Below are 16,842 nucleotides of genomic sequence, written 5' to 3'. Positions count from 1 at the left end.
CCCAAACATTTCCACAAAATGGTACATTGGAACAAAGTGTGCTTTGTACAAAAGATAGTCACGACACTGTTCTGGACATCTGACTGTCCAAATGAAGCATCTTGTACTTGTTTCATCAACGTTTACTTCCTACCCACATTTCATTGGTTGGACCTCAATTCCTGGCTTGCCTTAAGCTGATAGGTGGGAATGATACACGTACCTCCACAAATTTGCCAAACAATTTCACATTATTTCAACATAATGTAACTGTGCAATCACATAGCAAATCTTTAACAACCCAAAACATGAAGAAACTATTGGCTTTTATGCATAATTATAAACACTCTTCTGCAATTAAATACTTCCGAGTGCATGGAATTCCATGAAAAAAGACATTTCTTGGATGGATAATCTACATGCATGAAGAACTCAAACTCCAGCCAACTGTAGTGAACATTTCTGAAGTAAGTGCATTTGAAAATAGTGGATCTACCTCTGTTTTAAATCAATTTCCTGAAATGAGAGGACCATGTTCAACAGTGACCAGGGCCAGAGCCCCATACATGTAGTTCTGGGGGTGACGAACGGAAGGTGTAGTATAAGAGCATTGTGAAGTAAGGGAATGATGCTACATCAGTTACGTTAAATTCTAGTCCTCAGCATACAACTGAAGTTTGATTCCAATATTTTCACATCATAGAGTATTTCAATGTGTACAGGTACACTGTACATACATGTACATGTATGTTTAGCAATCAGAAATGGTATCAACAAAGGAATCAAGGCAACTCGTAGCTGTACCCAAGACAACTTGTCCCCAAAATTGACACCTACATGTAAGTCAATTCGAACACAAGTCAAGTGGTACCCCAATCAACTCATACCCCAGTCAATTCGTACCAAAGACCACTTGTATTCAGGACAACTTGTACTCCATACGAATAAATGTGCTTTAGTCTTATATCAATGTATAAAAATACATGTATCGGTACATTGGCCCACAGCCAGACTTGTTTTGTAATTGGGTTGGGAGAAATAAAAACCAGTGCTGAAGTACTTGGATGTCCAGGTTAGTCTGTCTCCCTTGTCTTTGGTTTGACGAAGGTGACGATGGCGCACACAGGCTCTTGACCAGTAGGAATGGATTAAGCTGTATCATATCCAGGTGCCAGCACGTTTTTACGCAATGGCCATTATCTAATCGCAGTGGGCATTATCATTAATACACGGTCACATGGCACATTTCAACCAATAGGAATAAGGAAACTGTAAGGGTAAATGTGTGTGATAACCAGTTGATAGAGTTGCCGACCTATGTGGTTTGTGTAACGTAATTAACGAAACATATGCAGGAAGGCAAAAATTTGTTTTTTATTATTATTATAGCCACTGTGTAATATCCTTGCTTTGCGATGCTTGAATAATAAAATTAAATTATTTAAAACCGAAATATTCTTTAAAAAGAAATCCCCAATTTCCGTCGAGAACTTAAGCCACTGCCACTACAATTATTGAATTTAAAAATAAATGAAACCTCTTGCAGACTTGCCTAATGAAATCCTCAAAATTAAAAAGCCACTTGAAAACATTCTTTTTAAAAAAGGATAAAATCCTCTAAAAAGCAATAATTATCCCACACAATCTCATTTAGCACAAAGAGGACTCTGATCAGTGTTCTAGCCACGGTGGGCAGCCCCTGGTGGCACCACCCATTACTGCAAATTTCCACCCAACATGGATTTTCCAAGAAAAAAATTGAAAAATTACTGAAAATGTACCAATTCGATTGTATTTCAAGCATGAGGAAGCGTTCAGAACATCTAGCTCGCATTGTTGCGAGACCCGGATGTGAAATTATGGGATATAATGTAACCTCCCCCAAGGCAGCATGCATGTGTTCATAGTCTTGGCTTGAGACTAGCCGAACAGCGGTATCAATAGGGGGCGCAATCCCACAATGAGCCCCGAGAGCTCCACTCACTGCTTGCTGCGCGTCGCAATCCAAAATATTTACCCAGCACTAAAATGGTCCTAGCTAGAACACTGACTCTGATTTAAAAAATTAAATTCTAAATCTCCCAAACAAAAACAGCCAATAGCTGGTAACTTCAAAGTGCAAACAAGAGTTGTGTTTGGTGCCACTCCTGAAATAAAGACTACAGAGCAAACACTAAAGTATTTGAAGAATGTGCATCTACATGTACATTGTATATTACAGACAACACTAGCTATTACGAATGAAACATGCAAGGGTACGAGTTGACTTGGGTACATGTTGACCGGGCATGCATTTACGAGGGTACGAGTTGACTGGGGTACAAGTTGACTGGGGTACGAATTGTCCCTGGTCAAGATGACCCAGATTCTCAACAACAGTGAGCTTGGCGAGGCAAATCCTGGCACAGCCAGCTACTGCAGCCTAGACATCTGGAAGTCTTTCATTGGTTTTTACTTTCATCAATGAATGATTGATCCCGAATAAATCGTTTGTCTGAATTGTTGATCAGGCAAACATGAAACAAGAAGTTTGCTTGCAAACTTGAAACAAGACGGTTTCCAGCAAACCCACTTCAATCCGCAGTTTCAGTTACATGACTCATGTTACATGTAACTGAAACTGCGGATTAAAGTCATGAGATACGCATTTTGAAACTGCTTTTTAGCAGGATTTCCGTAATCAACTGTGCCAGTAGCAAACAGAAGGTAGGCTAGGCCTAACATTACACTGTCGGCATAACAAAGTTTAAACTTTATTATGTTGACAGTGTAATGAAAGTTTTTTGGAAAATTTACATGAGGTCTTTTCCCGGCAAGTCCTTCGCTTCTCCAATCCGTACGTAGAGCGACGTGTTCTTCACCATGTTTTTTGCAGCGCAGTCACTGTATCAGAATATATGTCATCAAAAACATTTCATTTTGATATCAGAGATTATCAAATTATCACTTGCTTAACGACACGTTCCGTGCATCCACTCGCCTTCTTTGCCAGATGTCGTCTGCAGTGCATGCAACGTGCGTTGCGTGCCTAGCTTGTACTGTACTAAGTAGTACGCGTTTGCTCGTAAAATTGGTACTCCGCATATCTGCACGCACATCGAATCTTCACTGAAAGTTACCAACGAAGTATGTAACAGAGGGCGTTCGTCCATAAATCTGTGAAGTAGCAGACGACATAAAGTTATCAACACAAAACAATTATATTTCTCTTTCTAGTCTGCCAAATGATTGAAATTTTTATTTAAAGGGAATTGACCGTTTTCAGCGTCAAGTATTTTCTGAATGCCAATTTTGCTTTTTCAAAAATTTTGCGTCTCATGTATTGGAGTTTCCAAAAATTTAGTGCAGCGCCCCCAAGAGTCCGCTATTAGCCAAGCAAATTCTTGTATGGAGTCTAGATTCTGATCGAACAAGAGACATCATGCTGAAGGCAAAGATTTTAATTGTTGGACCGTGTGAGGTAAACTTTTGAATAACGTTTTTATGCAGTAGGTCAGGCTTGTCACAAGAAAGAACGTAGATTTTTGTCAAGACTAATGCAACTTTTGTGTAGGCCTGATGAAATGTTAGGCCCTACTGCAGACGGTTCGTCAGTTGGTCGTAGTCATGACAGCATGACGCTAAAATCATGCCGAGTATAGGAAGAGAATCCTAGACATGATGTGGATGGCAGCTACATGTACCTACCACCTGCCATCAACATGTTGTAGGGCCTATGGCTTGGGCCTATGGCTTGGGCCTATAACTATAGCCATGGCCTATCACAAATAGGCCTACTGCGTGGGTGATTTTGCACCATGGTAGACATGCATTCCAAAATATCTTGCCATGTTTACAACCCAACATATTTTAAATGTAAGTTTCAAATTAAAAATCAATGCATTGTAGGCCCTGTGTGTTATTGGGGTGTACTTAAATATATTGTGTAGGTGGTTGGGCAGTGTCTTTTAATCAAGTCGATCAAAATGTATATTTGCTGTTGTATACAGAACTTTGTTTAGTTGAAGCCTGTTCGTTTCTTATTTATCCTGTTCTATGTAGAGTGGGAAATCAGTGATTTCCAACTTTTTGGCTGATGCAACAGAGATATCTGGAGGAGAGTACCATCCCACTCAAGGCGTACGGTAAGAAAGAAGATACATGTACCTTATTAATCATTCCCTTTTCTCTTCCAGAAGCAGACCAGTCAATTTCACTTTTATTACTGGTTGATTAATTGTGCTGCTCTCTAATATTTTCCTGTTTATTGAGATAGTTTAAATTTGGGTGGAGGTCTTGAGCTATTTCAGTCAAATGACACTGGTCTAAATAGCAAGAGATTTTTGGTGCTTTATTGTTATCTTTACTTTCTTCAGGATTCTTGAGTTTGAGAGCAGCAGCAACCAGATGGGAGCTCGCTCCACAACAGCTGAAGTGGAATTATGGGATTGCAGTGGAGACCAAAAGTAAGCCAAGGCTGAGTACAAAATTTTGTTTCCTAGCCCCTGCTTTCTTTTCTACTCTGAAATTTTCCCCCAAAGTGCAATGTTTAAAAGGAGACCAACAGAATCAAGTAGAACATAAATCTTGTAAGTTGTCAGTAATTTGGTAAGTTGTCAGCCAAAAAAATAGCCATGAAGAACTTACAGCACTCGAAGTTCAAGAACATCTTTCATCCCGAAAGCCCATTTATAAACTGCTGAAATCTTGGTGTCATTATTAGGCCAAGAAAAATAGCTGTGCTTTGGATCACATGCCTCTCAAAAATAGGGTCTGTAGGTTGGCAATTTTTTTTTCTTTTGGTCATTTTTTGTGCTGATTGAAAGGGGGCGAAAGCTACCAAAAATTGTCATAAAAATTGGTTGAAACTTGCCTTAATTTATGTAGAACCATATACAGTCGACAATTCATAAGAATTATGGACAATACACACCACTATACTCTACGCTAGTCAGGTAATCACAACAGGAAAATCGTGAACTCCACATTAGCAAAGCACAAAGGGAACTTGTGATCACAAAGGAAGTTTCTTTCCATAGGTTGTGAATGTAAGAAGGAAAACATAACCGTTTTTGACACGAAAAAAGTTGTTGAGAAGTGTTTTGTAAAGAAGGGAAACACAACAGGATTCTAAATTATTTATAAACATTTTTCAACTTGTTTTTCTAACTTGCCGAACAAAATTAGGGTTGGTAAGGAAACCAGAAGCAGAACTATTTTTGAAGGAGGCCTTATAAAGGGATTGAATGTGCTCTTCTCATGAGCAAACTTCAAATCTCTCAATTTCTCATTTGCTGGACAGCCTGTGCATTTCTAACCAGTATTATAGCACAGAACTTACTTATTTGTTTGTATCCAAGATAGCTATTGTTCCACTGGAAAATAGATTTTTACATCTGGCATTCAACAACTGTCAGTGTTCATGTATTGAATATAAAGTAGCTCTCATGTCTCTGATGTGTAAATAGCTGTGCAATTATTCAAAGTTGAGATCGACTATCAAAAGATTCTTTTGCTGCAGAATTAAATCAAACTGTAAGTGTGAAGAAAGGGGAGTTTAACCAGAGCACAACTTGATACTTGAATAGGGAAGCAGACTCTGGCCACCAGGCAAAACGTGTCCTGGTTAAAATAAAACAAACCACTTAAGAATCCCACTAAATTGGACCATCTTTATTGATGTGTTGATCCAACTTGAGCGACAATTCCATTAAAACAATAAAGACAAGTCTCACTTTACATCAATATAAAATTAAGTATCCAAGGTTTAAAACTTAAGACTAGAACAAATTAAACTAGAGACTGAGTAATAAAACCCCAAAACTGGAACTGCCTAGGAGATGAAACCCTAAATTTTAGGGAGTCATGGTGTAATCTATCATGTGAAAGAGTAAAACAAGTCAAGCTGTATCATTTCCAATAATGCAGTTGACCATTTCAGCAATTACATTTACATGAACTATCTTCCAATAATTGATACATTTACACACATGAGTAATGTTTATACCTTAATCAGGCATCCACCGAGGGTTGGTCATTCCACCAGTACTGACCAGTTTTCCATTGACTATTGGTGACATGTACTTGGGCCACACCCCAGTTGAGACCACGTAGCAGCCCAAATAATACAGGCTGATGCAGTGAGCAGAGACAACAGAAGGAATCACATTGCCCTCTCCCTTCCAGGGCATCTTATACTCTATTCACTCTAGAGTGTACACAGTACAATTAAAGGAATGCATTGTATAGCTGAATAGTAACAGTTGCTGTGTGATGTGAACAACTATGTGATACAATGATAGTACACCATAGACTTGCTGCAGGCAACTGGTTACAGGAAGTTTGGACAGTTTTGCTGGGAGCAGAGAGGCGTTTGCATTTTGTTTATTGTTTTGGAGTACAAAACTGGGGAGGGGAACAAACACATTGCCCTGTCCCCTGACAAATATTACAGCTCTCATCAAAAAGTGGCATCATAATTAGGATTATTTTGGGTGGTTATTTTTTTTAGTTTGAAACTACCAACTTGACATCTCCTTTTTCTAGGTTCGATGAGTGCTGGCCAGCTATCATGAAGGATGCCAACGGTGTGGTGATAGTGTACAACCCTGACATTTCCTCCCATGAAAGAGAGCTTGATATGTGGTAAGCTGGAACCTCTGCTTTGGTCTGCCATTGGAGCTTCTTTCCAGCAGCATTCTTAAAACTGTACAGTCTCATTGGCAGCATCCAAGGTTCTGTGTAGGTCGTGCAAGCCCCATTTAGCGGCTACGGCTACTTCCCGTAGACTTGTTCATCATTGCTAGCCAAGTAGTTCCCGACACAGCCTGACATTTGAACCTTCGTTACAGGTACAGCCACTTTGTTGTGCAACAAGGACTGCGCGAGGCGCAGTGCCTCATCATGGGCCATCGCAAACCATCAGCAAAATCTGCATCAGTTGTAGAAATACGTAAGTTGTCAATTGTGATTCGTTCATCGTTCAGCCAGGCCTGCGGCCTTGTAAGAAGAGCCCAGATTGTGTAGTGTTGTGTAATTTTCTTTTGTTCCCGAGACTATGATGCGCTACTGGCATCTTTTCAATGGGGCCAGATTAAAGTGCAGCGGTACTGTATAGCTCATCACTGGAGCGCTTTTATCCCCGGTGTTAATCCGCTCTTGCTGAATGCCATAAATAGTGGTACATGTATAATCTTTCAAAACAATGACGGATTTCCTCCGCTATTGACAACTGAAAAAACTGTTGGAAATTCCCTGCAGGTCAGTCTTTTGTTCTGAGTCAGGTCTTTTGTTACAAGGCCCAGCTCCCCGACTGTGCGGATAAAGAACACGCACCCTAAACCAGGCTCTCCGGCAGCATGTGGTTAACAAGGCTAATGATCCTCTGATATCACTCTAGTTTTACACAGATGAGAATGAACAAAAGAGTGGTAGGAGAATGTTTAGTTTTCCTTTACATGTTCAGAATGAATTGATTCAGAATAATATACAATAAAACAGTTGTCATTTATCGGAGGTTGTATAAGTTTAGGAAGCTTGTAGAATCATCCAAGTTGGTTCTGTAACCAATACAGTATGGTGTCATCTTTGAGCTTCCCTTTCTGTTTTCTGATCCACCAGCATCCTCCATGTCTAAAGTGCAGCACGTTCAGACCAATCTTGAGGAGGATGCGGAGAGCCTCAGGAGAGACTTCAACCGGTTCCTTGGCAAGGTATTGGGCGGAATGAGCCGCAAGCAGGACCAGGAGGAGCTCAGTATTATACAATGAAAAAAAAAAAAAATTGTCAACACCTTATCAGGAGGAGATTGGGGATGATCTGGGGGTGTCAAAGTCGCCGGATCCCTCCTAGTTAACCCAGTCTGAAATTCCACCTGCAGATTATCACCTTCTTCATGAACTAACTTACAAGTGCTGCTGTATACTCTTCATAAAAACAGCACATGGAATAATTCTGGCTTCAAGAACTAACATGAGGGTATGCACTTGCATTTTGTGCACTGAAGTGTAATTTAAGATAGCACCCCTTTTGTGAATATGACATTCATAGAAGAATGCTTTTTAAGGTTTGGCCCACTCATCTCTATACTTGTAGAATGTAGTTATATTTAGCTAAAAACCTTTCTAACTCGGAAAATTAAGAACGATTTCAGCTCATGAAAACAAAAATGTCCTAATGCAGTATTTGTGTTTCAGTTCGGGAAAACGAAAATCACAGGAACTGTAAATTGTCCATACGAGGCTTGCAAACAAGTGCTATTTTTTGTAAGTTTGGGATGTCATAAACAAATTGTGCACTTCAAGCGTTAAAGATTTTCTCACTAGGGAAATGTACAGCAAAGAAATTTAGAGGAGTCTGCAGGGCTAGTGGAACCACATTTGTGAGCTGCAGTTTTTCTTTCTTTGGTGCAGTCAGATGGATAGTTGAAATAACATTTCCCCTTGGATGAAGCTTGAAAAATACCATAAAACATGATGCAGATCAAAGTTTTCTTTTTCCCAAAATTTTGTTGCTGTAACAGAACAAAAACGTCTTCAATCTGGTTTGTACCTGCCACATTTACAGTAGAAATGTTATCCTGACTTAACACTGCTAAAAAGTGGATGGGCATTTGTTCCATGAGAACAGACTGATTAACTGGAGGCATGGACTTGGATAACATTCGTGGGTAAGATTTCCGTCTACAGACATCACTAATTTTCCCATGCAGTGGTTTATCAGCCATCAAAAAGTGATGACATGATCAAATTTAACAGGGGGAATATTGAGGCATTTCCCAAGAAAACACTTAATGTTTTCAGCCCACAGTCTCATAGGGTCCGTGCACAGGATGTCAAATTATGTCCCTCTATGGAACTCTTTCCCTCCTGTTGATAGCATTTAAAACAAGTATTTGGCTCCATTTTACTTCTAGCCGGCCTCCCTCTGTTTCGTCTTTGTAACATTAGTGACACGGACATGTTGAAAACTAGTTGTGTATGTACATGTATATTAAATTAAGTGTAAGATAAATGGACAGCTGAATTTTTAGACTCTATGTTTTCCAGTTGTATATTTTCTTGAATACAAATACTGTATATACAAGTGTGTAGATTTGTCAACTTTTCAGATGAACAAAGCAAAACGGTGTTTGTGCTTAAATCTGTCAGTGGTCCTCTAAATTTCCAGCGGCACCTCATATAATTTGAAAAACAGGACATTGTAATAAATGTTCAAACTTGGTAGGACTTAAATGTGCTATGTGGACAGCTTGTGTAGCTCTTCTTTAATGCAATAAATAGATGTTTTCATCACTTACATTGACCTTTGGCCTGAACTTTTTTGTTCAACAGTAAAGCCGCACTATTGAAAAGTGCATATGCATGTCTGTCCTGATGCCTGGCTTTCCTTTGCCTATAGGGAGTGTGGATTCCATTCATTCAGGGATTGCAATGTGTGCTCACGACAGGAAACGGACCACTGATCCCCACACAATAATTTACATTACCCTATTCGAGGTATACACAATAGGAGGGCGCTATCTGGTTATTTAGTTTAGGTAAAATATTTTGTGTTCACTCTAAATTTACCACAGACAAAGTATCTAGGTATTTTGATTCTGTTAAATTTACCCACATTTCAAATAGCGCCCCCTATTGTGTCCGCCATGCTTCAAAAAGGCTCCTGGAGATTGCTGGATAGTGCCAGTGCGTGTACAGACTGACGTGTGTACAGAGCTGTTCATCTTTTTTCTTCGTTTTCAGGTTTCTGCATTCAATTGTCCACTGAATAAATTCGGGCATTGTCACTTTTGTGAAGGATGCTTTTGCATCGTGGCGTAAATTTGTGCCGGAAACTGGGAGGATGGGGAATGGTGGGGGATGCCTTGCCCGATAATGGGAATTTGAAAAGCGCAGAGCTACTGACACCATGACATTATATGGGACAGTGTTCATGTATTATATTCCTTCAGAATCTTCCATCAGAACGGCATTCGTGGCTTTTCAATTGTTCTTTCTGAGTGCTGTTGAATACATTTGGTTGTTGGGAAGTCCGACAAAATTCTTTCCGCTTTATTTTTGTTCTCACCACGAAAAAGTTTGTGGAGGGTTAATTTAACAGCCCATCTCTTGGTCAAAACAATGGGTGGTACATACCCCCATGAGGGCCCCATCCCCTGAGATTTACGCCCATTGCTGTTGCATTTTCTGAACCACAGCTGAAGGGACGCGGCCAATCTGTGCTTCAGATTTGGGATGGCTGTTGGTTGCCACGCCCCTTCAGACCGGGACAATTCAGTGACACATTTTTTAAATGATACTCGATCTGAACTTGTAACGTTAGACATCGATTCTTTCTTGAAATCCGCAAAGATTTATTCTGAATGATTGAAATGTTTTTAAATTATGGTACGTCAAAGAGTTTAATCAGTATTTCCTCAGTTTTATGTGGAAAGTGTTAAAATATGCATAAAACGTCACTCTTCAAAATCAACAAAGGCTGCTCACAAAGCGAAGGCAAAAATGCATAGCTTTGAGTTCAGCACAAAGGGCAGACACCATCCTCTGTCCACTGAGATGAAATGTTGCTTTAACGATTGAAGTTTTACCGTCTTATATATTAGTATCACTGTCAACTGTAATTTCACTCATGTTTTCGCCTGCAATAATAACACATTATTTACTAAAGCTAACTCGTGACTTTGAAAACAAAGCAGTGCTGTACATGCAACCTAATTCTTGTCACGTCACTTTTCGGCCCTCGTGCTGGTAAACCCGTTTTCTCAAAAGGGTCAAAACTGTGCATCTTTCACCAAAGCCGATACGTGCTGGGTCACGTAATTATTTCGCTGGGACTTTGTTGAGTAATATTTGATGCCTCAATTCGCAGCTCTCTGTATTGGCAAAACATCAGGGTCAAGGCCAGTGACGGTTTTGTCTGATGATTTTTTTTTTTCGATGGGCAAATATTCTGATAGATTTTACAGCCAATTGTTGGAAGTCAGTAAATAAGTTAAGAAAAGTCCTTTAAAGTGTGAGAAGTACCTTCGTGCAGATGACAATGCTCTGAGTTAAAAACGTTAATGCTATTCTTGTGCAGGGACACCTATTCGCACTTTGTAGGCGGCAAGGAAATGTGCGGCAACTGGGTTGTATTTCTTCTGATAAAATTTGTCACAACTTTGCACCCATGGGCGTAAATCCTGGGGGGATTGGGGGTATATATCCCCCTCCCACTTTTTGAGGAGGGGGTGGACTATTGAATCACCCCCACATTTTTTGTGGAGAGAAATAAATTAAAGTGGATGGTGAAGAATTTTCCGACTTCCAACGACTGAACTGCATTTTAATTAAAGATCACTCAAAAAAGGAAAACAAACATTGTTTACAGTCATAATATGTCATCCTGAATACATATTACAGATGTACATTAATATCATGAAGATCTAACTCTATATAGAGTCATATTATGTCTCCCCCCTTTTCAAATTTTCGTGTCACCCCCCACTTTTCCGCCTCCCCCCCCCATTTCCAGCACAAATTTACGCCGATGCTTGCACCACAAAATGGAAGCTTTCAAAATAACTTTGATAATTTTGCAACATGTATCCAATTTGTTGATTTCAAATCATTGTGCTTTAGTCCCTGAATTCGTCTCGTGATTTCAGGAAGAAAAAGTAGGGGTGCCTGGGAGACAAGAATGTTTTGTTGATCTTTTCGGAGCACTCATGCATCGTCCCAAATCTGTCTGTGTCTTTAATGTAGTCCGCACGCAATGGCAGCCAAAGCCATAACAAAACGAGGTATAATTTATGGAGTCATCGACCTTACGGGGCCATCTTGTGCTTTTATGTTACCCGCACGCCACGATTTAGTTCTTGTTGGGTATTTTGAAAAGAATTACCCCGTCCTTATGAAGCCTTTTCGATCGCAAACGTTTAGGGTTTGGTGGTCTATTCATTTCTGGAAAGAATCCAGGGTTACTTGAAGCGTGGACAGGGAGTATATTGCCCAAGGGTCGGATTTACAAAACACAAACAGGCCCGAGATGCCGAAATGAAATATTACCGGAGCCCCAGGACAACAATACTTCGTTTTTGTTCTTTGAAATCTTGTGTTTGGCTGCTGGCTTTTTTGTGCGTGCACCACTTGCAGCAGGTGCCACTTTCTGTATACACGTAAATTGTGCCAGTCGCCTATATACTCGGAGTTGGTGTTGTTGGTTTCATTGGTTGCAGGTTGATCACGAATTACAGAAGAAAATTGACTGTGCTCTGGAAAAATCAACCGTGGACCATAACCTGACGAGTTCATTCTTTTCAAGTTTGTGAGTCAAACTGTTTCGGTCCTGAGAATCAACCATCCATATGCATCCGGCTCGACTAACGGCAAGTAAGGGTAACTGTGTAACTGTATTAGATCGTCGACTACCCGAGATTGATAAATGATCCCACTGGAGAAAACAACAAACAGTACCTAAACAAAGTACGTCAAATGACGCACGGATAGCTATTTTTGGCATATTTTCCGTTCCGGCTGAGAATGGGCGTGGATCCGTTCCACCCACCTGTTCAAACTAAAAACCCGCGCATGACTGGCAACTTTCACGAGCGATGACCCAGTGGTGACAGAAAAAATAATCTAATAACAGGGGGGCCGGCTTTCAAAAAGCTGCTACCATGACCAATGTTTTTAACTTGAGTTCCCTTTTCCGGGAGAACTCGAACACCGTTGATGGCACGATGACGGCTAACGCAGGATTGAAAACCGAAACTGTCGGTTACCGGGCACTGGCAGATTCGTCAGGTGGCGACCCAGGCTCAGATTTGGTGGTAACGGAATTGGGTCAATCAGACGGCAATGCCACGAATGCTAGGAGGCTCAACACGTGGGATCGGGATTCTTGGAGCAGTTACTCTCTCACCAGCAACCCTTCAAATCTTGACAAGCCTTCAAGGTTGGACAACACCAGAACAGTGGATGAATCCTTTCGCACAGTGAGCAGCCTCCTGGACCCAATCTCTCGCGGACCCAAGCTGTTGGGGCAGGGCATCATGAGACTGCTCAGCACCGACAACATACTGAGGAGTAACGAGAGATCGAGGCTGCACTCCCGGTCCAGATCCTTAGACATGCTCCTGGATGACAGACATTATGAAGAATTGAAATTTGAAGAGGAGGTAGGATACTTTATAAGATGCCGCATGTTCATTGCTGGTAGCAAAGGGGTGAGCAAACTGACTGATAACAGGGGTTAAATAGACATACACTACAAGAGCTTTTCGAAATACTTCAAGGGGATATCTATAGCCTAACCTCATTGGGGTCCAGACAACTTGTCCGTTGGGCAACTCGACCATGTGTGCATCAAACCGAAAGACAACTCTACGGTCGAGAGAAGTCGTCCGTTGAGACAAGTCGACTCGTTATGTGGGTGCGTCTAGCTATCTAATAAATTTCCCGGTCCCGGACATGAAAACCTCCATGAAATTTGACTTCACAATCCAAGTCAGCACCGGTAATCCATCGCACTGCGGTGTATGGCGTGCAAAGTTAACATTTAATCCTATTATCTCTATTCCTAGACTTGCCAAAAGTTAACATTTTTTTCCAGGAATAGAGATATCTCTATTAAACAGAGATATCTCTATTCCTAATAGAGATAGTTTGTGCTAAACATTGATCTCCATACGGTTCGTAAGTTTGACGTCACTTCAGTTAAATCCACGCCCACTGCACGCGCACATGCACATAGAGTTTGCATTGATCGCTGTTATATGGAACCATGGAACCGGAAGTTAGCGCGCAACTTCAGCGATCGTCCAATAGAATTAGCCTGTAAATCGTGGCGCGTCCGCCTTTGTGTGACGAATTCACTTACAAACCATGCATCAATTGTGCTGCGTTACAGCTTTAACATCCGTGCACGCGCTTGCCACGTAGTTGTCTCTGGGTTGAAGTCAACTTGTCTTGACGGACGACTCATCTTAACGGTCAAGTTGTCCTGATTCAAGTTGCCCGAACAAATATACGGACGAGTTGTCCGGTAACCTTTTCATTACTTCCATCCAGCGAGTGCGTGCAGCCGTAAATGCATCGCGGAGGACAAGGAGGCCTCCAAATGAGGAGGCCTCCCTGGCCCCCTAAGAATTGAAAGAATTAAAAAAAAAAAGAGTGTAAAGGGACGAAAATGGAATCGCAAGATAAACGTAATTGAATAAGTTCAATTTCATTTTAACCACAGTGACGACTGACATCTGCTTTGCACGTAACTTAACTGCGTCACTTTTGTTATCACACCCTTTCCTAACGACGTTTATTAGCCTCAAGTTATCAATGCCGCAATGGAAAGAGGGCGCCCTCAGTGCACTTGGCCAAAGTTGTCTATGGTCTTAAACCCAGAATTCTTTAAATGCAGTAGTTAGTTACGTGTATTTGGGGACCACGGTGTTTCCGCGGTATTAAAACTTTTTCACGAAGCTGTGTGAAAGTTCATTATAGATAATGAAATTGTATCGTTAGATCACGAAGAAGTCGCTTTGTTCAGTCACGCTCTTTTCTGCTGGACCACCGATGATTTTGATGTCTGGATCAAACAAAGTTCAGTCAAGGCTGATCCGTGTTTTTTTTTTTTCTGGCTGAAGACTTAGGCTTTAAACTTAAATCTGGAAAAGTGGAAGACGGTCAGTTAACTGTTAGGCCAAGCCCCTCCTTCCTATCCTCCATGGGCCTTGTGTCATTGTCACTATGGTAGCAATTATTGGTAGGCCTACTGAGTGATAGGCTAGGCCTGCAGCTTATCGTACGTTAGAGTGTTTGTCAAAATGCCATCAATTTGGGTAAGTATAATTAGCCTAGTATTACGCTGTCCAGCAAATGTGATATTGAGTGATCAGATGAGTAAAAGAGTTCCATATACGGACAACACTTCTTTTCGTGTTTTCCCTAAAAAAACAGCTGTGACGTGTCAGAAAGCATAGGCCTAGGCCTCAGATTAATTATTGCTGATACCGCATGAGTGATTCTGCACAATGATAGAAAGGCACTATGGGAAGCAAAAGGGGCAATGTTTACTCCTTTTTCCTTCCCACAATGCCTTTCTACAATTGTACAAAATCACTTCTGCGGTATCAGCAATAAGGCTTGTGGAAAGGGATAATTAGATGGGGAGGTTTAATCACCTAGTACCGGTATATCCTCATTAAAATGGTGAAATTCTTGAGCATTTTGCCCACCCACACTACAGACAATCAGCAGCAGGAACTCTCAATAACTGTCAGCTATGTGATAGCTTGACCAATCGCAGCACAGCTCCTGTCTTTTCCTTAAATAAACCTTGCCATCTGACATGTAACTTCACTAAGCAGGCATGTATGAAATTTGATTGCACAAATAGTCATGATGGAAAGGTAAGTTGGCACAATCAAAATGTGTTTATGCGAGATTGTACATGGCTATCAAGGAAGTAGATGATGGGAAGGTAACTTACGGGTACCTTTGGGAAGAAAAGAGAAATTCTCCATTCAAATGGGAAACTCTCCTTTTATGGAACTCAAAGTTGCCATCTTGTTCAAGTTGTCGTAGCGACTCAAATTGTATGCTGATGTTCAGGGATACTATCAATGAAGTCACAACGTGCTGGTCAGATGCACCATTCGTAATTGAGTCTAGGGCGTGTGCACATGTATGCCGATGACTATTTCTTGAAGGGCACAATGTCTACTGTAGGAACTTACATTTCCTTGTTAGCTCTACATTTTTCAGTTAAAAAAGGATTAGATCTCATGAGGCATTTTACCCTGCCAACATAATATATACATGTACATATAAGTGTATATAAGGCATGTTTTACTTCAAGTTCCTTATAGTAGTTAATGTTCGACCATATGTACAGGTCTGTTAATGAATCACTGCAAAGAACATTTCTGACAGTAGACTCTAAATAAAACAGGGCTTAAAAGCAGATTAGTTCAAGTAACTTTTTCAACTGTGTTAGAGAATGTCTGTAATACTTGCTTATTAGAATTACATGTAAATGTTGGTCAAATCTCAAACATCTGTACTGTTGCCTCTAATACTGTGAATGTAGATGATGTACAAAATGGGGTTGATGTTACTATGAATATTCACCTTTGTGTTATTAGCTGTAGCTACGGTACTCAAGACACACTAGCCTGAGGCTGATGTTCTCGCATTTGTTTTGTTTTTCATGAGTTTTCGATCACACTGAATTGTTCTTTTGTTGCATTTGCTGGATTCTTTTTGTGCACTAAGACTACCCCCAGAACTGTGGGGTCCAAACTCTCTTTTTTTGCCCGATTGTTATACAGAATTCTGCGTTGTATTAGAAAGAGATGTACGTACATGTGCTTGCGTATTTTTCACATTGTGGGGACATGCTTCAAAATAGAATTTTCCATTGATATTATCTCCTGCAGATAAGTGATGAAAATGCCAAAATGTCCCTTAAAATTATAGGCTCAAAAGTACTGAACCATGATACCTAATACACATCGACTGATAAATTTTTTTCCAGACAAAAACAGATAATGTAACATTGTTACCAGGCAACTCAGTACCATTGTGGGGCATTGAGGAAAAACACCTCATGCCTTTCCTGTGTTGAAGGAGTGTATAAACACTGCATTGCAACCAGTTGCAGCATGTTGGAGAGGGTGTTAGACTTGCTCCTAACTGTTTTGCACTTGGGGTAAAGTATGTGCATGTGTTTGACCTCTGTCTTCTGCGAGTTAGGAGTATTTCTGGATCCTTGCCTACTGCAAAGCCCCTGAAGGATAGCAAGGATTGGGACTGAAGCAAGTCTAGATATCAGACTTTGGACTTTAGTGGCAAACAGTAAACCAATTTGTGTACGTGAGCAATCGGACTGTACTATTATTTTGCT

The 16,842-nt window shown here is 40.6% G+C and overlaps 3 protein-coding genes across 6 annotated transcripts in view; 2 read left to right on the top strand and 1 right to left on the bottom strand.

The window, feature by feature from the left end:
* The window catches only part of LOC110986357 (rasGAP-activating-like protein 1), a 70,300-nt gene extending 67,259 nt beyond the window's left edge, over positions 1–3,041 (bottom strand). For 2 of the 4 annotated variants that reach the window (XM_022248168.2, XM_087140960.1), the window contains exon 1: positions 2,776–3,039. In XM_022248168.2, coding sequence (XP_022103860.2) covers positions 2,776–2,843 — 68 coding nt within the window. In that variant the 5' untranslated portion in view covers positions 2,844–3,039. Of the gene's footprint in view, positions 1–2,775 lie in introns of all 4 variants that reach the window. The other 2 variants (XM_087140961.1, XM_022248170.2) reach the window with 2 other exon arrangements.
* Positions 3,042–3,297: 256 nt separating this feature from the next.
* Positions 3,298–9,255, top strand: ift22 (intraflagellar transport 22). The gene is made up of 6 exons (XM_022248176.2): positions 3,298–3,439; positions 4,021–4,103; positions 4,335–4,424; positions 6,505–6,603; positions 6,810–6,910; positions 7,579–9,255. Exons 1-6 carry the CDS (start codon positions 3,401–3,403, stop codon positions 7,725–7,727), a joined length of 561 nt encoding a protein of 186 aa, XP_022103868.2. The 5' UTR covers positions 3,298–3,400; the 3' UTR covers positions 7,728–9,255.
* A 3,424-nt stretch (positions 9,256–12,679) lies between these two features.
* Positions 12,680–16,842, top strand: part of LOC147798177 (protein unc-13 homolog D-like) — a 29,464-nt gene continuing 25,301 nt past the window's right edge. The window contains exon 1 of the mRNA XM_087141194.1: positions 12,680–13,117. Within this exon, the coding sequence (XP_086997320.1) occupies positions 12,680–13,117 (438 nt within the window). The remainder of the gene's footprint in view (positions 13,118–16,842) is intronic.

This window comes from Acanthaster planci, linkage group LG09 (assembly GCF_054643075.1).
Source record: "Acanthaster planci isolate LZ-2023a linkage group LG09, COTS_SCS, whole genome shotgun sequence".
Classification (NCBI taxonomy): Eukaryota; Metazoa; Echinodermata; class Asteroidea; order Valvatida; family Acanthasteridae; genus Acanthaster; species Acanthaster planci.
The sequence above is the reverse complement of the archived record's forward strand: the minus strand, read 5'-3'. Positions and strand labels throughout refer to the sequence as shown.